Source organism: Rhinatrema bivittatum, chromosome 1 (assembly GCF_901001135.1).
Source record: "Rhinatrema bivittatum chromosome 1, aRhiBiv1.1, whole genome shotgun sequence".
NCBI lineage: Eukaryota > Metazoa > Chordata > Amphibia > Gymnophiona > Rhinatrematidae > Rhinatrema > Rhinatrema bivittatum.
This window is the reverse complement of record NC_042615.1, coordinates 594,231,935-594,249,933: the sequence shown is the minus strand read 5'-3', so window position 1 is coordinate 594,249,933 and position 17,999 is coordinate 594,231,935. Positions and strand designations below refer to the sequence as shown.

Here is a 17,999-nt window from a genome sequence, read left to right as displayed (position 1 = left end):
GGACCTTGCAGTCCCCTTAACCGAAGATGATTGGGATTTGGTGTTCTCTAAGGTAGCGAAAAGCTCCATATCTGCCTCTGTACAGGATCATTGTTCCAAGTTATTATATCGCTGGCATTTGACCCCAGTTATACTGCATACTATGTTCCCAGCCACTTCTAATAAGTGTTGGAGGCATTGTGGCCAGGAAGGAAGGTGTCCTTGCAACCTCAACAAGTTTTGTTAAACTTACCGGTGGAGGGCCTGGCCAGGTCGATCCAAACTCTTTGCACTCAGGTATTTATAGCCGCTCGTTGTGAACTGGTGAAGGCGTGGAAATGCTCTAATCCTCCTTCGCTACCAACCGTGATACACAGGCTCCATACACATTATCGCCTGTCGCATTTATCAGCGATTAGGCAGGATAGATTACAGGTATTTCAAGCTACTTGGTCACCTTTGAGCAACTGGCTGCAGGCTCAGACCTCAATAGGCTAAATGTTATATGTATTGTCACATCAAACCACAGACTTCATACTTTGGGATGACTTTGTCATTTTACATTTGCCAATTTAATGAACATAAGAACATAAGAAAATGCCATACTGGGTCAGACCAAGGGTCCATCAAGCCCAGCATCCTGTTTCCAACAGTGGCCAATCCAGGCCATAAGAACCTGGCAAGTACCCAAACACTAAGTCTATTCCATGTAACCATTGCTAATGGCAGTGGCTATTCTCTAAGTGAACTTAATAGCAGGTAATGGACTTCTCCTCCAAGAACTTATCCAATCCTTTTTTAAACACAGCTATACTAACTGCACTAACCACATCTTCTGGCAACAAATTCCAGAGTTTAATTGTGCGTTGAGTAAAAAAAAACTTTCTCCAATTAGTTTTAAATGTGCCCCATGCTAACTTCATGGAGTGCTCCCTAGTCTTTCTACTATCCGAAAGAGTAAATAACCGATTCACATCTACCCGTTCTAGACCTCTCATGATTTTAAACACCTCTATCATATCCCCCCTCAGTCGTCTCTTCTCCAAGCTGAAAAGTCCTAACCTCTTTAGTCTTTCCTCATAGGGGAGTTGTTCCATTCCCCTTATCATTTTGGTAGCCCTTCTCTGTACCTTCTCCATCGCAATTATATTTTTTTTGAGATGCGGCGACCAGAATTGTACGCAGTATTCAAGGTGCGGTCTCACCATGGAGCGATACAGAGGCATTATGACATTTTCCGTTTTATTCACCATTCCCTTTCTAATAATTCCCAACATTCTGTTTGCTTTTTTGACTGCCGCAGCACACTGTACTGACGATTTCAATGTGTTATCCACTATGACACCTAGATCTCTTTCTTGGGTTGTAGCACCTAATATGGAACCCAACATTGTGTAATTATAGCATGGGTTATTTTTCCCTATATGCATCACCTTTCCCTTATCCACATTAAATTTCATTTGCCATTTGGATGCCCAATTTTCCAGTCTCACAAGGTCTTCCTGCAATTTATCACAATCTGCTTGTGATTTAACTACTCTGAACAATTTTGTGTCATCTGCAAATTTGATTATCTCACTCGTCGTATTTCTTTCCAGATCATTTATAAATATATTGAAAAGTAAGGGTCCCAATACAGATCCCTGAGGCACTCCACTGTCCACTCCCTTCCACTGAGAAAATTGCCCATTTAATCCTACTCTCTGTTTCCTGTCTTTTAGCCAGTTTTGCTACTTCATCCTTATTTTCTCAGATTTGGGGGTTCCTTTTGGAGAGAAGGGGAGGGGGGATGGGTGGGATGTAGGAAGGGTAATGTAAAGACTCAACACTTTGTTGTTTGAATATGTTTATTATAATATTACAATAGTATAAAATTACCTGACAATATTGTATTGAAGCTCTGTATATATCATGAGAGGTTATTTGTGATAATTTGTTATGGTCAATAAAAGTTTACATTAAAAAAAACAAACTTCATTTCTGTTTTCTCTGTGAATGGCAAAGGGGAAGAAATATGGTATGCAATGAAATATAAAATGTGTTTATAATAATTAAATGATTATTTCTTTGCGTACTTTTAGCTTCAAGTATATAGTGCTACATGGCTGCCTGCTGAAATAAATGGAGAGATTACTGAATTAATGCATCCATATGTGCCCCCCCTCCCACTTGGTCCAGACTATGAATTACTCTTTTGCTTTGGGTGGAGAATACCACATGAGAAATTATAATTACTATTATGATTTATCTTTTGCTTGGTAGCCTTAGTGGGAGATGAGACAGTTTGCCGTTCACACCAGTTCTGGGTCCTTCCCAAACAACCTCTCACTTGTGGCACCACAGACCAGATAAAACCATCACACCAGAATAAAACAGTAATTAACCTTTTTACTAGCCTTATATAAGTAGACAGGAAATCCAACCCCAGAACATTAAATGGGAAAAGTGCAGTAGGGGAAATATAATATAAACTAGCAGTTTTCTTATTTTATATCAAGCAATGCAAAAATAACACTGGGTATAGCCTGTCAGCCAGGGCAACCAACTTACTCATATGGAGAGTAAAAATAAATAAGGAACGCTAATAGAGAAAGGTTGAGAGAAAAAGCAGTGAGGTAAACAGCTTTCAAAAATTGTCTTTACCCCTGAGTACTCAAAAAGGGGAGGGGGGGCAGGAACCCACCCCAATGTCACCAGTTTCTAAAGGGTGCACCCTGTCCCAAACACAAAACTGTGTGGAAAAAAAATTAAGAAAATGAAGTCCCTCTTGATGGTGGAGCTGTGTGGCTGTGGCAAGGGTTTTGTTATACTCTTGCTTGCGGGTCCAGCCGCGAGCAGGCGCTTAACTGCGTGGCCCGGAGGCCGCTGATGCTTCCTTCTCTTCATTGCGACAGGGAGCCGTGGACTTTGGTGCTCCTCTTCGCGGCCCGGAACTGCCACTCCTTTGTTTGTTCCTTTGATTGTTCCATTATTTGTTCTGTTGTTCTTTGTTTCATTGTTCTTTGTTCCGTTGTTCCTTGTTTTGTTGCTTGTTCTCCTGTTCTTGGTTGTTCCGCTGCTCTTTGCTTGTTTTGTTCTTTTTTGCTTGTTCCTCTGTTCTTGCTTGTTCAACTGTTCTTGCTTGTTCCGCTGTTTGTTGCTTGTTCCTCTGTTTGTTGCGTGTTTCACTGTTTTTGTTTATTCCATTATTTTTTGCCTTGTTTTTTTTTTTGCCTTGCCTTGTTCCAGTATTCCTGTGATGGGCCTACACTTTTGGACTTCTAAGAGCCCTTGTTTCCAAGACCTTTTCTTTCTGGGTTCGTACGACCTGCAGGAGGCGCCTGGTTCCAGAGTTTCATCTCCAGTGTCTGGTTTCCAAGTTCCATGTTCCAATGTATCTTCCATATGCCCTGCAGGAGGCGCTTGCATCATCCACATTCTAGTTTCAGCTGTTTTGCCTGGGTTTTCAACCTCCCAAAGACAGGAGGGGACCCCCTTTGAGGGGGGTACTGTTACACTCCTGCTCGCGGGTCCAGCTGCGAGCAGGCGCTTACCTGCGCGGCCCAGAGGCCGCTGATGTTTCCTTCTCTTCACTGCGGCAGGAAGCCACGGACTTCAGTGCTCCTCTTCAGTGCTCCTCCATGGCTGGAGGCTGCAGTCCCCGGCCTCACTGGCAGCAGGAGCCACCCTCAGTCAGCCTCTTCACGGCTCGGATGCCACCTCTCTCTGCCGGGGCCTACTTCCTGCTTTCAGCCCTGTATCAGCGTCTCAGCGGCAGCATGGCCGCTGTCCAAGGTCCTGCTTCCTGTTCCTGCTTCCCCTAAGGGGCAGGGCCACGTCTTCTCTCCTCATTTAAAGGGCCCACGGCCGGATATGCCCCCGGGCCCCACCTAGACTCCTCCCTGGGCGTCTTCTGATCTTCAGTCCTATTTAAGGGCCCTTCTTTCACTCAGTCCTTGCCTTCACAAGGGGTTAGTCCATCCTGGGACTTCTCATCTTCACTCCTGCTTGGCATTCCTTGTTCTTCGTGGGATTCCCTCGTTGTCTGTTCCTGGTCTCTGCTGATGACCTGATGGTCTGTGTTCTAGTCTTGATGTTCCATGATCCAGTCCTGATGTTCCTGATATTCTGTGATTCAGTCCTGATGTCCCTGATGTTCCATGATCCAGTCCTGATGCCCCTGATGTCCGTGATCGAGCCTTGATGTCCTGAATCCCTGGTTTCTCGTCCACCTTTCCTGGCGTGCCACTGTTGTGGTCCATGAACAGGCCATGGGGGGCTGTGTAGGGCGCTTCGTGGTACAAGGTCTTCTTGCCTGCAGCACAAGCATCCGGAAGGTCATTCTTGCCTGAAGCCAAGTTCCGTCTTGGTCCCCTGTCCTGAATCTCGTCCCGGCCCTCGGATTCCTTTGTGTCTGCTTCCATCCATGACCAAGACTCTGCCGGAACCTGCCTTGCTCCAGCGTTGTCCGTGACCAGCCATAGGCGGCTGTGTAGGGCGTGCACCGGTGCAGGTCTCTACTGAATTTTTGACATATTCCAGTTTCAAGTTCCACTTCTACTCCTGGAGTCCGCTTCGCGCTCAGCGTGGTCCGTGACCAGCCATGTGCGGCTGTGTAGGGCGCGCTGCATTGCAGTTCTCACCCAGTACTTTTGTCTAATCCTGAATCCTTATTCCGAGTCCTTCCAAGTTCCAAGTCTCGTCTGAGTCCTTTCAAGTTCCTCGTCTGAGTCTTCATGTTCCAGAGTCTTCGTCTGCCCTTGTCTCCTGTCCAGCCTGCCGCCTTTGCTGTTACCCAGCGGCATGTCCGAAAGGGCTTGGAGTGGTCGGAGAACCACTCAGAGACCAACCTTGCGCGGTTGGCCTCACCAAGGCTGTGCCGGTCAGCAGGGGCCTGGTCTGCAGTCTACACCCATGCTCGGACACATCTTGCCAGCCTCTTGGAGCTCTCTGGGGTTGTGCCGTGGTCCAAGGGCACACAATCCCCTAGCACTCCCTAACAGGTTTAAACTTGACTTCATCTGAAAGGCTGAAGCAGTTAAGATGAGATACTGAATTTGTGATAAAAGCCAAGGAACTAATCCTTCTCCCTCCTCTAAAATAATCTCTGTGCAAAGTTTAGATTACTTAACTCGCTTTCTTAGGAGGGTGATCCAGTCATGTGCTCCTGGGCCTGGAAATCTCTGGAAAGGAAAGTTTTCTGGTCTCTCAGCTCCTGGCTTCTCTGTACCTTGTTGGGATTTTACATGTAGCTCTGCTATGAAGCAATAACAGATGTCTGTCTCTCTAATTCCTCAGAGCACAGTCTAATGTTTCTCTCTATTGATAATTAGCTCTTCAGGAAAAGAACTGATTGCAGGGCTGCTAGATACACTCCTCTCTTTCTGGCTCCTGGCTTCAACTCAATTCCTTGCCATCCCTGCCCCGCACACACAGACAGAGCCAGCCCAATTGTGCCTTTTCTTCCTTAAATGGTCTCCCAGCATTCCTTTGGTTTCCTCCTCTGCTGGCTATGCAGTGATGTTCTCTGGGCAGGCTAAACAGTACAGCCCTTTTCCCAACTTGTTAACACTGTGAGTGTTGGATGCTGGTTCTTACAGAACATTTGTCATTCACAGGAGAGCACATATGGGTACTGACATATTTTTATTGTTGAAAACCCCTTTTTGGCAGGTCCAAAAACATCACTAAGATCCAGACGCAGCTCGGGCCACATTGTAAGGCTCCAACACATGATAAGGGCAGGAACCTGGTTTATAGTAGCTTGTTACACTTGTATTGTTTAGATACTGTATTTGTAATTTAAAATTCTTTAAAATAGGTAGTGGTGATCCTAAATGTATAATAAACTTTAAAATAAAGCTGAATTTATTTTTATGTCACCTTTACTAACTCAGGAGCACATGTATTGTCAACTTTAGAGCCACTTGTTATATCTCTAAAACAAAGCTCCAACAAGTGACAACATATAGATGCCTAGTTTTGGGTGGTCATGCGGGTCTGTGACAATCCTCTTTTCCACATCTGATTAGAAAAAAAAATACTCAAATTAGAAATAGTTGAACTTGGGTTGACAGTGTATCTTAATGGTCGGAGCACAGAAATTTAAAGCAAGGTTCAAATCCCATCCTTCTCCTTCTGTGACCAGATTATCTTCTATCCAGATATCTTATTTCTAAATCTCTGATACACTGGTGTAGAAATAACTGATGATTCCAGATGGTGTTTCTGGTGTAACATTTGCTGCTTGCTTCAGAGGACGCAGGGCACCATTGCAAGGGCTCCCACCAGAGCCGCACATTGCCTTCTGGCTCACAGGTGTCTGCTGTGACGTTTTTGCCCTTTGGTCGAAGGCAGAAAGATGGGGAAGGTAGAATGACACAGGATGGCTTTAAAAGGTTCTTGATCTGGAGTGCCCCACTCTACTATTGCTTTAATTTGGCCATTTTCTGCAGCTCATCATTCTTAAGGATGTCAGGTAGGGCTAAGAAAAGTCAAGGAAACTAATAATTCAACCAGCAGACTAAATTCACTAATGTGAATCCCCATCTTTTGGCCAACTAAATATGAATTTCATACTCTTAAAAAGGGAAGGGAAACATGGAGAGACAGAAGTGGAAGAAGGAAGCTAACCGGATTATAGTGCATGGGACTGAAAGATGAACCTCTATAGGAGAACCGAGTTGGTGGATACAAGAATGAGGCTTTTGGAAAAAAAGAGCAGTAATAAAGAACCAGATCTGGAATTTCAAAAACAGTTCCAGAAACTGAAAAAAAATCCCTATTCATTATCAGAAGAAAGTGTAATCCCCTTTTGGAGCATATAAAATGAGAGCGATGTCTGATGCCTGCTTTGGAGCACTCTCTGTGGGTTGAAAAAATAAAACTGCAGTGGAGCAGATTGTGTAGTGGACCTGGCACACAGGCAAGGGCTGTATTTCTCAAGCTGGATAGGGACAACTGTACAGGGCCCTTATTTCCCTCTATGACCCCCTCTAATTGTGCCCCACAAAATCCAAATCTTCAATCCCACTCCTCTGTCGCTGAATGATGCCTCTCACAAAATCACACTTTGGAATAAAGGAGGATCTTGCTCAACAAGTTTCTTCAACAAAACAAAACTTTTATTTCTAGGGTTTCCAAGAATTATGTTGCGCTGGAGGTGGACCCTTGGCCTGGTGCAGGATTGGTACGGCCCTCTGAGGGTTCCCAGAGGGCGCCTGCCGCCAGGAGGCGCAGCACACAAGGAGACAAAGGCAAGCTGGAGCTTCACCAATAACAGCCCAGGGGCTCCACGGGTTGAGCCCTTGGATTCCTGGGCTGCCTGGGCTTAGGTGGGCCTCTGGGGGTCTCCCGGAGAGATGGTGGAGAGGTGTGCCCACCAAGAGAAGAGGTGTGCGGCTGACGGTGAACAGATGAGCTAGACCGGAACAGAGAGTACCGAAGACTATGGGTACGAGGCAGGAACTGAAAGTCCTCCGGGCAAGGTAGGCAGCGCCTAGGGTCTAGCTTGAGGAAGGCCGCAGACAGCGTCAAGGCAAGTGGACCTGGTGGTCTCAGGATAAGCAAAGAGAGTGTCTGAATTGAGCGCAAGGGTCAAAGCCAGGGTATCCGTCTGAGGATGGTGAGCCAAAGCAAGGGTCAGTTCCAGGTATCGGTCCAAGCGTGGTCAGAGGCAAGCAGAGGTCAGAACCAGGTATCAGTCCAAGTGTGGTCAGAGGCTTGCCGAGGTCAGTACCGAGTATCAGTCCGAGAAGGTACAACCTGGGTTGCAGAATGTGGAACAAACTCAGGAACGAAGGAACACAGGAAGGACCACAGGAACACAGGAACAACGCAGGAACAGGAACACAGGAACAGACTCGGGAACACTGGAACAAGCACAGGAACTCAGGAACGAGGATGGCAACTAGCTCACACAATGTGACAACCCTTTTGCCAGGCAAGGAATGGAGGGCTGAGTCCTGCCTTTTATGCAGGGCTCTGGTGACGTATTTGCTGAGCGCCGTGAAGTCGCTGCGTCGCCTTTAAAGGTCGACCCTGTGTGCATGTGTGCGCCAAGGGGCCGACTGCAGGAAGGCGTGGCGCGGGCTTCTCCATGCCGCGAGGGACGCGGAGCACCAGAGCAGGAGGGAACCTGGTCCAGAGTTGAGGAGGCCGAGGAGCTAGGAGCCCGAGGGCACAGACGGCTAGCTACGACTGAGGAGAGACTGGGGGAGCAGTCGAGGCTGGGTCTGGAAGGTGAGCAGGGCCAGTCGCAGCCCTAGCGCGACTGGGCGTGCAACAAATTAGAGATGAACAGTATTAAAATTCATTGATTAAAACAGGGTTCAGAGGTATGCAGCACTGATACTGCAGCATCACCAACAACAAATCTTCATTTGAATAGCAGCACAAAAAATACCTCCCCTTCTTCCTCAGTTCAGAAGAGGTTCGGTATCAGATCTACTCATGGGTTTTTTTCTCAGTTATGTGTCATGAGCACAGTTCACTCTCTTGCTTAGGATTTTCACAAGGCTATTGTGGGCTATATTCCTCCCACATGCCCAGGAACCCAGCAGTGGTTCACTGGCCTTCCATGGCTTGGCTTGGCGTGGCCTGGCTGGACTGAGGAGACCAGCTGCCTTACAAGAAACTGTGAAGCTCCCCACTCAGGTCTCAGCAGGAAACACAGAAACCTGTTTCCTGCTCTGAATACCACCTTCTGTTGACCCTGAGGAAGCTCCCCTTTGTGGTTTTTCCCTCATAACACTACCTTGAAAGAATATACCAAATTCTCTAAGTAAACCCCTGCCACATTAACTCATAACCATAATCCACAGGTAGAGATTAAGTGGCATCCGTGAAATTTTTTTAAGAACCAATTTCTAGTGATCAGGACTTGATTTCGGGCCCTTATCACCAAAGGAAAAAAGGAAACCACAGCATTGTTTCAGATTGTTCCAAGGCCCTTCTCCTCTTTCCCTGGAGAAGGCAGTTACTGATTTGCATCACTGAGTAACCATCAAAAGGAGAAAAGAAACAGCAATGGACATTAGCATTTGAAAGAAGAACAAAGGATCTTAGTGTGCAATAACCTATGCAGTGCTGGCTTCACTGTGGTTTATGTATCAGTCAGGAGTCCCATTTCATTTCTCCTTCTCATTGTGTCAGAAGTAAAAGTTGGTAAATAACTATTTATAGTATCTTTCATTTTTAGATTGATTATTACAATTTTTGGTTAAATCTCCTATAGAAAGCTATATAATTCCATCATGTTTTCCAGAGTAATGCCAATACTGTTGCATATATTTTTTGGCAAAATTTGACTCTTCCCTGAGCTGATCAGGATATTCTCTCCCTAAGCACACTATTTAACTTTCTTTGAAACTCTTATTATCTTACAAGAAATGCATTTGTCAAAAGTGTACAATTTACCTTACTCTACTAAATACCTATTTAAATGAGAATAACTTTAATTGTATACTAGTGATCCATCAGTATTATTGGAGCATGGTTATTAATAAACATATATTGTCATCATTTATGTATTTACTTATTGGATTTAGTAAGTCATACCCCATGGTTCTCAGATATAAGCAAAAAATATGAAAACAGGAACAAATCTTTGTTTTGAAATTGTAATGTAATTATTTCTTAATTGCCTTTCCAGGAAATGATCAAAACAATTTACAGTTAAAAACATTTATAGCTTATAACATTAAACACATCATAGGGCCACAAATGGTCCTGTATCTGCAATAGACCATATATCAAGCACATCACAGAACCTCAAAATGTTCCACATCTATAACATACTATATATACAGTATAAGTGTGTGTGTGTGTGTATATATATATATATATATATATATATATATATATATATACACAGTATATAAATTGCAGAAAATCAAGTGATGATAAACGCAATTATATTAGATACTCCATCCAGACCGAATTCTAATCATGCAAAAGCAAGGCTATCAGACGTCATCAAAACTAATTGACAAATGGCATTGCTCCCCATCCAAAATGCTCTAACCCAGTGATGGCAACCGTCGAGTGCCACAAACAGGCCAGGTTTTCAGAATATCTACAATGAATATGCATGAGAATCTTTCTCATGCATATTCATTATAGATATCCTGCAAATCTTTCTCATGCATATTCATTGTAGATATCCTGAAAACCTGGCCTGTTTGTGGCACATGAGGACTGGAGTTTGCCATCACTGCTCTAACCGATCTGTCTAAAACTGCACATAAGGTCAACAACTAGCAATACCTTATCTCATTCCCTAACCTAAATACTATATCTATATTATCTCATTATTCCAAAGATTTGGGCAACTTCTCGCCTATACTCCAAATCTCTCTTTAGTCCCTCAGCTTTTTGCAGCTCAGTTCTCCAATTCAGAAAATAGATACATTTTCATGCCTTTTGTAATGGTTAAATAATTGGTTTCTAACTTCAAGGATATCGGGAGAGAGCATTCAGGAAAAATCTCTTGTTCTCATCTTTGCATGGTAGATAACATTCAGTGATGAAGTTGTTAACAAAATGTGAAGGGCGGTGTGGGTGCGAGTCCTTTGTGCTGTGGTATAGTGGACATAGCAGCTCTGGCAGATGGCGACCACGTCCTGTAGCAGGTCAGGCTGGAGCTTCACCTGCCAGCCACCAGAACCCTGCAGGTTGAGCCTTTGGGTTCTGGTGGCTGGCAGGTCTTAGGAGGGTCCCTAGGGCAGTGGCTAGAACAAGAATCCAATAGCACGCCGGGGTCAGGGCAGGCAGCAGACTAACAGAGTCAAAGACAGGCCAAGCTCAGGGCAAGCGGCTAACAAAAATGCTCAGGTCCAGGCAAGAGATGAAGACCAGGTGGCAGTCAGTCATGGTCAGGTCCAAGCAAGAGGTCAGGTTCAGGCGGCAGGTAATTGTGGTCAGGGCCAAGCAGGAGGTCAAGATCTGGAAAGTCAGGCCAAGGGTGGATGAAGATACACAGAAGACATTGGACGAGATGGGCAGGACAAGGCAAGGCTGGATGAGGCAAGGCCTGAGGGACAAGGTTGGATGAAGCAAGGCTGCATGAGGCAAGGCTGGGCTACAGGAATCAGGAACCCAAAAAACCCCACACACTACAAAGACAGGAGACGTGTTGCTGTCTGATGCTCCTCAGGAGAAGCTTTAAGAAGCCAGGGGCTTGGCGATGTCATCAGAGGGTGCTGCGGCTAAGTTCTCGCCACAGGCCCTGTAAGAGTAGAACTGTGGGGCGTGTGCACACCTAAAGGAAGTAGGGAGGCGTCCCATGCCAAACTAGGCATTCGAAGTCCAAGACGGCGTCTTGAATGGGTGAGGCTAGACTGCTGGCAGTGTCCCATTCACAGAGCTCTGCTGCTGGCATTGGGGGTGAGTGAGGCGGCTTCTGGGACCATCCCTCGAGCTGGTAAATGTAACACAGAACCTGATCTGCTGATTTTAGTGATCTGACTGAATTATACCATTCTAGGTATTCTTTGAGATATCATGGGCTATATTCCTTGAACAATGTGACTGTAAGCATCATAATTTTAAATTGAATATGTGCCTCAATGAAAAGCAAGTGTAACTCTGTTAGCAATGGAGCGGCTCTATCAGAATTAAGCCTATTGAGAGTCAGCCTTGCTACAGAATTCTGAACCACCTGAAGTTTCTTTAAGGATTTTTTTTGGGAGTCCTGCATTGATGGAATTGCAGTAGTCCAAGTAAGATAAAACGAATGCATGAACTACTATTTTCAGGCAGCTCAGCTCTAAATATGGACGTAATTGTACACATAAACACATGACGGCAGAAAAAGACAAATACGGCCTATCCATTCTGCCCATCCACATCAATCAACTATTCAGCTTTACAATGCCTACCACTCCCTCAGGGATCCCCCTTTATTTATCCCATGCCTTCTTGAATTCAGATGCTGTCCTTGTCTCCACCATCTCCACGAAGAAGCTGTTCCATGCATCTGCTACCCTCTCTGCAAAGAAATATGTCCTAAAATTACTCCTGAGTCTACTCCCTTTCACCCTCATCCCATGACCCCTCTTTCTAGAGCCCCTTTGAAAGAGGCCTGCCTCCTCTGCATGGAAATCTTGGAGGTATTTAAATGTCTCTATCATATCTCCCCCTGTCTCACCTTTCCTCTAGTGTAAACATGTTTAGATCTTTAAGTCTTTCTTTTTTTTATTATTTAAATTTGATTGTAATACAGAGTCAGCAATTATACACTCATAAAAACTGCCATCAATCAAAACATGTACACTAACATCAGAACAACCTGTACTTTCAACCTCCCCCACCCCCACCAGACAGAAAATCATATCGTTCTGTATCTCTTTATGTCTATCCCCATATGCTTTAGAACAGAGACTACTGATAATTTTAGCTGCCACCCTCAGGACTGACTCCAACAGGATGGCTACTATAATGATCACTGGTCTTCACTGTAAAGCATATGGAGAATGGATTTAAAGTGTCGAAACATGTAAACCCTGGAGGACAGGCTGGATACGGGAGAGATAGGATACATGCACGTGGATGGGGCTCATGTACTGCAGCACAGAACACATCTTTTTGGAGTAAAAACAACCAATAGTTACAATTACAAACAATACAGTTAGTGTTTAATAATATAAGCGTACCCCAAATGTAATTGTTCTTTTCTGTAATGTTCAACTGTATCTCAGCACTGGAGGGGGACTAAACATGTTCCACACATAGCAAATCAGACTAAGCACATTCCCCTTGTGCTCTGGGCTGCTCAGTGATCCGCTGCTTTGGATGTATAAAGGAAAAACTCTAGCAGTCCCAGCTTCCTCACAGAACCCAACTGGAGGTTAGGGAACTGATGGCAGAGAGGGTACCAGCACGTGGCAGGACAGAATTATCTTCATCGACATCATTATTTTTTTTCCCCCTTCCAATGTATTTTGGCATCCCAATAACAAGCAATGCAATAGCACCGCACAGTTAAAGCTGTGACTTTTTGCTTGGCTCTGCTTGAATGCTGTGTAAATATCCACACCAGGATACTATTGGGTGGCCATTTTTGATCCAGTCCTTATCATGCCGGCTGGCAAGGGAAGGGGGCGCTTTTCTCTCTCTTTTGATAGCTGTTTTATCTGAAGCTGCTGATTAAATAAATGTTGAAGGGGATGTGCTCTCCATGGCTGAACATTTCAATGCCATTTTTCTGCCAGTAGGGGCTGCTCATGCTGTAGGCACTGTACCTGCTCCCCCTTCTCTAGGGCCTAGGCACATCATGTCTTTATGATGCAGTGAGACGTCACTGCCCTTGTCCAGCTGCAGTCCAACTCACTAGTCCAGTCTTGCTCCATTGGTTTCCACTGACTAAATCAACTACCCCTTCAAGAAATGTAACACTGACGTCTCTGCTTTTCCAGAATCAGTTATCGTACAGCATATAGACGTGGAGAAAAAACCATGTACCGACGCAAATCCCAGTGCTGCCCTGGATTTTATGAAAACAAGGAGTTATGTGTCCGTAAGTGGAACATTTTCTTCTTTTGTAATGTGCTGTGGATGAAGATTAATCTTGTGAACCTTATCATGGAAGAAGTCTACCATACGGGAAGAGAGGGATGGCGGGTGGGGAAGGAGGGGGTGGAAAGAAGAGGCAGTGTAAGAAAGGAGGTGAGGGTGGCAAACAGATAGCGGGGGTTGGAGGCAAGGCTGTTTATCAGATGAACATAGCAGGTTTGCTTGGCAAATGCAATAGAAGACTTGGGAGGGAGTGTGAATTTGAAATGTATGAACATAGCTGGGAACTCTGGGCTTCATCCAGAGATTCCAGAATTCTAAAAGAATTGCTGAGTCTCCAGGCAAATAATGGAAAACTCCAGGTGCTGCAGTGAAATGCCTGCACAGGCTTTGAAAGAGGAAGGTCTATTATGTGGACTCACATGGGCCTTCATGGGCAGGAAGAAGGCAGAACAATCGCAGTGTCTGCAAATGTTTTGAAAGAAGGAGGAGGAGTCCCCTAGTCTGTCTGTGCATCCCAAGAGTGAGAGAGGTTGCCTGCCTGTGTGTGTGTGTGTGTGTATGAGAGTGAGATAGGTTGCCTGCTTATCTGGGTGTGTGAGAGTAAGAGAAGTGGCCTGGCCTGCCTGTCTGTGTATGTGTGTGTGTGTGAGCGAGAGAGAGAGTGAGAGGTTGTCTGCCTGCCAATCTGTGTGATTACGTGTGTGAGAGTGAGAGAGATTGCTTGTCTGCCTATGTGTGAGTGAGAGTGAGATAAGTTGCCTGCCTACCTATGTGTGTGAGAGTAAGAGAGGTGGCCTGCCTGCCTCTGTGTGTGAGAGTAAGAGAGGTGGCCTGCCTGCCTCTGTGTGCGTGTGTGTGAGATTGCTTGCCCCCCCCCATCTGTATGTGTATGTGTGTGTAAGAGTGAGATAGATCACCTGCATGCTTGTGCATGTGTGTGAAAATGAGAGACAGAGTGAGAGAGGTTGCTCATTTGCCTGCATGTGTGTGTATTGAGAGTGAGAGAGGTTGCCTGCCTGCATTTGTGTATGTAAAAGTGAGAGAAGTTGCCTGCCTACCTGCCTGTGTGAGTGTGAGAGAGGTTGCTTGCCTGCCTGCATGTGTGTGGGAGTGTGAGGAGTGTAGGAGTCAGAAGGACTGTTTGCATGTGTGTGTATATGTGTTAACAGAGTGAGAGAGGTTGCCTGCATGAATGTGTGAGAGTTTGAGAGAAGTTGTGTGCCTGCCTGCGTGTGTGTGTGTGTGTGTGAGAATGAGAGAAAAAACCTGCCGTCTTGTGACTATGTATGAGAGATTGCCTGCCTGCCTGTGTGAGAGAGTGAGCCTACCTGCTTTTGTGTGAGTCTGAGAGGGAAAGGGAAAGGAAAACGTTTGTGTCCTTTCTCCCTTGCCCCATTAATTCACAGCAAGCTCAGGCTGACTAGAAATCAAAAGTTCCTAGGTACGGAGAGAGAGATTTTTCAATCCTTATTAATTTTAATTATTGGGTGTTTGGTTTGTCTGCTATTTTGAAATATTTTATTTCTGCTTGGAAAAATTTTAAAAAATGCTATTTGAGTTCTTAATTATTAGATGTTATTCTACTCATCAGCTGTTTGAAAATATTGTTAGTATAGTTTTTTTTATTATCTATTTATTGCATTTTACAATTTAAACATCAAGCAATATACAACTTGAGTTACATTACAGGTTACATAAATGAAAACCAAAAAAAGAAATCTTTAGTTTACCCACTAATTAAATCATAACATAGGGATTGGACTCCCAGTCACCCAAACCTGTCTTTCAAGCCCATCATAGTGGATCCAGGATATCACAATTTCAATCATAAAATATACACAAAATCGTATATTAACCAAAACAATCCTAATTTTGGGATCTCTCTGATAGTAGGCTACTATCAGAGAGATCACTTCACCTCTAAGGAGTGCTTCTATGTGGTTCCTGGCATTGAGCTTAAAGCTGGGCTCACTCTGTTACCAATAAACTGGGTTAACTGTATCAGCTGAGAGAACATATATGTGTTTCCTTCAAACTTTATTACACATTTGCAAGGGAATTTCAGAGTGAAATACATTCCTAATTGTAATACTTGCGGTTTTAACAGAAAACAGTTTCCTATGCTTTTGAGACGATGGTGCTAGGTCGGGGAACAGCTGGACCTTACAGCCCAGGAACTCTTTTAGACCTATTCAAAATGTATTTCTTGAAAACCCAATCTCTATCAGATTCAAGCATAAATGACACCAATAATGTTGAGGGCGTCACTAAATTTGATTCTGTTTGTTCCAGAATCTCCAAAATATTAAGGCTAGTGTCTTGAACTGGCTGTCTTTGCTGCAATTCTTGCATTTGAATATTTCCTACATTTCTTAGACTTGAGGATTTCTTTAATGGAGGCAAATAATATATTTTGAAAATTATAGGCAATGTTGCCTCAGGTAAGTTTAGAACCTCCATTAAGTATCTCCTCCATGTCTGCATGGGTGTTTGAGTAGGGAGTTTAGGAAAATCTATACAACGAATGTTCTTAGATCTTGAAATATTTTCCAACGTTTCTATCTTCAATTGCAAAACGAGATTTTCTTTAATCATTACAGCCTGTAAATCATTTACTTTTCCTATTTCAACCTTAACATTTACAATTCACTTTTCATCTGCAAATTATCCTTTTCCATCTTTTCAACATTAATTTTTGTATCATTAGCTATTTTTAACATTGCTGCAATTTGTAAACCCATATTTTTATTCAAATCGTTAATAGCTTCCCAAATATATTCTAAGGAGAATGTTTGTGGCCTTACCAGAGGCTTAAAGGTCCCGCTTCACTCACTCCAGGCCCCTCAATTGCTGCTCCAATGGAAGATTGGTTGGTTTCTTGGATGTTATGTAAAGCTGTAGGGTTTTCCTGATGATCACTTCACCTCATGGGAGACTCCTTCTCACCAACACTCTCAGTCGGTCCCAGGTCTCCTTGGTCCAACAGGAGCCTCGCCGCAGGATTAACCAGCGGAGATCTTTCCCCAGGGGAGAGTGATGACATTAGTTCTTGAATGTCGGAGGGCTCTTCTTCCTCCCTCTCAGCGCTCAGCGAACACTCATACCCCATATCCATCCCACATCGTATATGGGCATCCATCGGTCCCACCTTAGGGGTTACCACTGTTGCGTCTGAGACCTGACGCTCCTTGGCTCTCCTCTTTCGGGCTGAGTGAGGCATTTCTTAAAGGTAATTACACACATTTAAGGATGCTTATATATGGCTTGTTAGTAACTTCATCTTGGGTCCACTTAAAATCACTTGGAGGCTCAAAGAGTCAGGAGAGGCATTCTCAATTGTAAATTGACATTTCGTGAAGGAGATTTTGGATAGCTTCCAAATTGGGACAAAGCCGCGCGCCCCTTTGGCACTTTTCAAGGCCCCTGTGTGTCCCCCTTCGATGATGTCAGACACTTTTTAGGCACTCAGCTGTACCACCGTCAGGGCCGATGAGTCCACTGCACCCTGGGTAAGGCCGCTGGGTCCTCTCTCTCACTTCTCCTTCTCTCGAATCTCCTGTTTATATTTATTGTATTGTTTTTTTGTTTTGTGAGGAATGGTGGTATTTTTGGTTTTCCATTGTTGCACTGCATACTGAGTCTGGTCCTGGCCCCTACCTGTAACTTTTTTTCATAGGTGTCATTCCTTTCAGCATTTTTGTTGCCTTTCTCTGCATCTTTTCTAGCTCTGCTATATCTTTTTGTAAGATGAAACAACCAGAATTGCACACAATATTCAAGGTGTAGTAATACCATAAGTTTGTACAGAAACATTATGATAGCCTCAGTTTTATTTTCATTTCCTTTCTGAATAATTCATATAATTCTATTCGCATTTTTTACAGCTGCTGCACACTGATCTGAGGATTTTGGCTGGTCCAAAGCCCTTTCTCTTTTGGTAGCTCCTAATGTAGAACCCAGCATTGCACACATATAGTTAGAATTATTTTTCCCAATGTACATCACTTCTCAGTTGTCTACATTAAATTTCATCTGCTATTTAGAATTCCAGTTTTCCAGTCTTTTAAGATCCTTCTGCAATTCCTCACAGTCTCCTTGTATTTTAACTACATTTGAATAATTTGTGCCATTTGTAGATTTGATCATCTCACTAATTGCTCCCTTTTCTAGATCATTAATGAATTTGTTAAACACTGATCCCAGTACAGATCCCTGGAGCATTATGTATCCCTCCTCTGTCTCTTAGGATGATAGATCATACAATCCTACTCTATTTCCTGTCCCTAAACCTGTTACCGAGGGACTTTGTAAAATGCCTGTTGAAAATCCAGATACACTGTATCGACTGGTTCACATGCTTGCATATATCTTCAAAGAATGCTAATAGATGGGTAAGGAAGACTTCCCTTTCTTAAATCCATACTGCCTCTTCCCAATTAAGCCCTGTCTGTCTTTATGAGGAGGAGGCAGAAGAGTGAATCCTGGTGATGGGGGAAAATGGAAGGGTGTTGGTGGCAAGGGTTAAG

At 44.1% G+C, this 17,999-nt stretch overlaps 1 protein-coding gene across 3 annotated transcripts in view; it reads left to right on the top strand.

The window, feature by feature from the left end:
• The window catches only part of MEGF10 (multiple EGF like domains 10), a 419,721-nt gene that overhangs the window by 80,923 nt on the left and 320,799 nt on the right, over nucleotides 1-17,999 (top strand). For all 3 annotated transcript variants that reach the window (XM_029619232.1, XM_029619240.1, XM_029619250.1), the window contains one exon: nucleotides 13,374-13,474. In XM_029619232.1, the coding sequence (XP_029475092.1) occupies nucleotides 13,374-13,474 (101 nt within the window). The remainder of the gene's footprint in view (nucleotides 1-13,373; nucleotides 13,475-17,999) is intronic.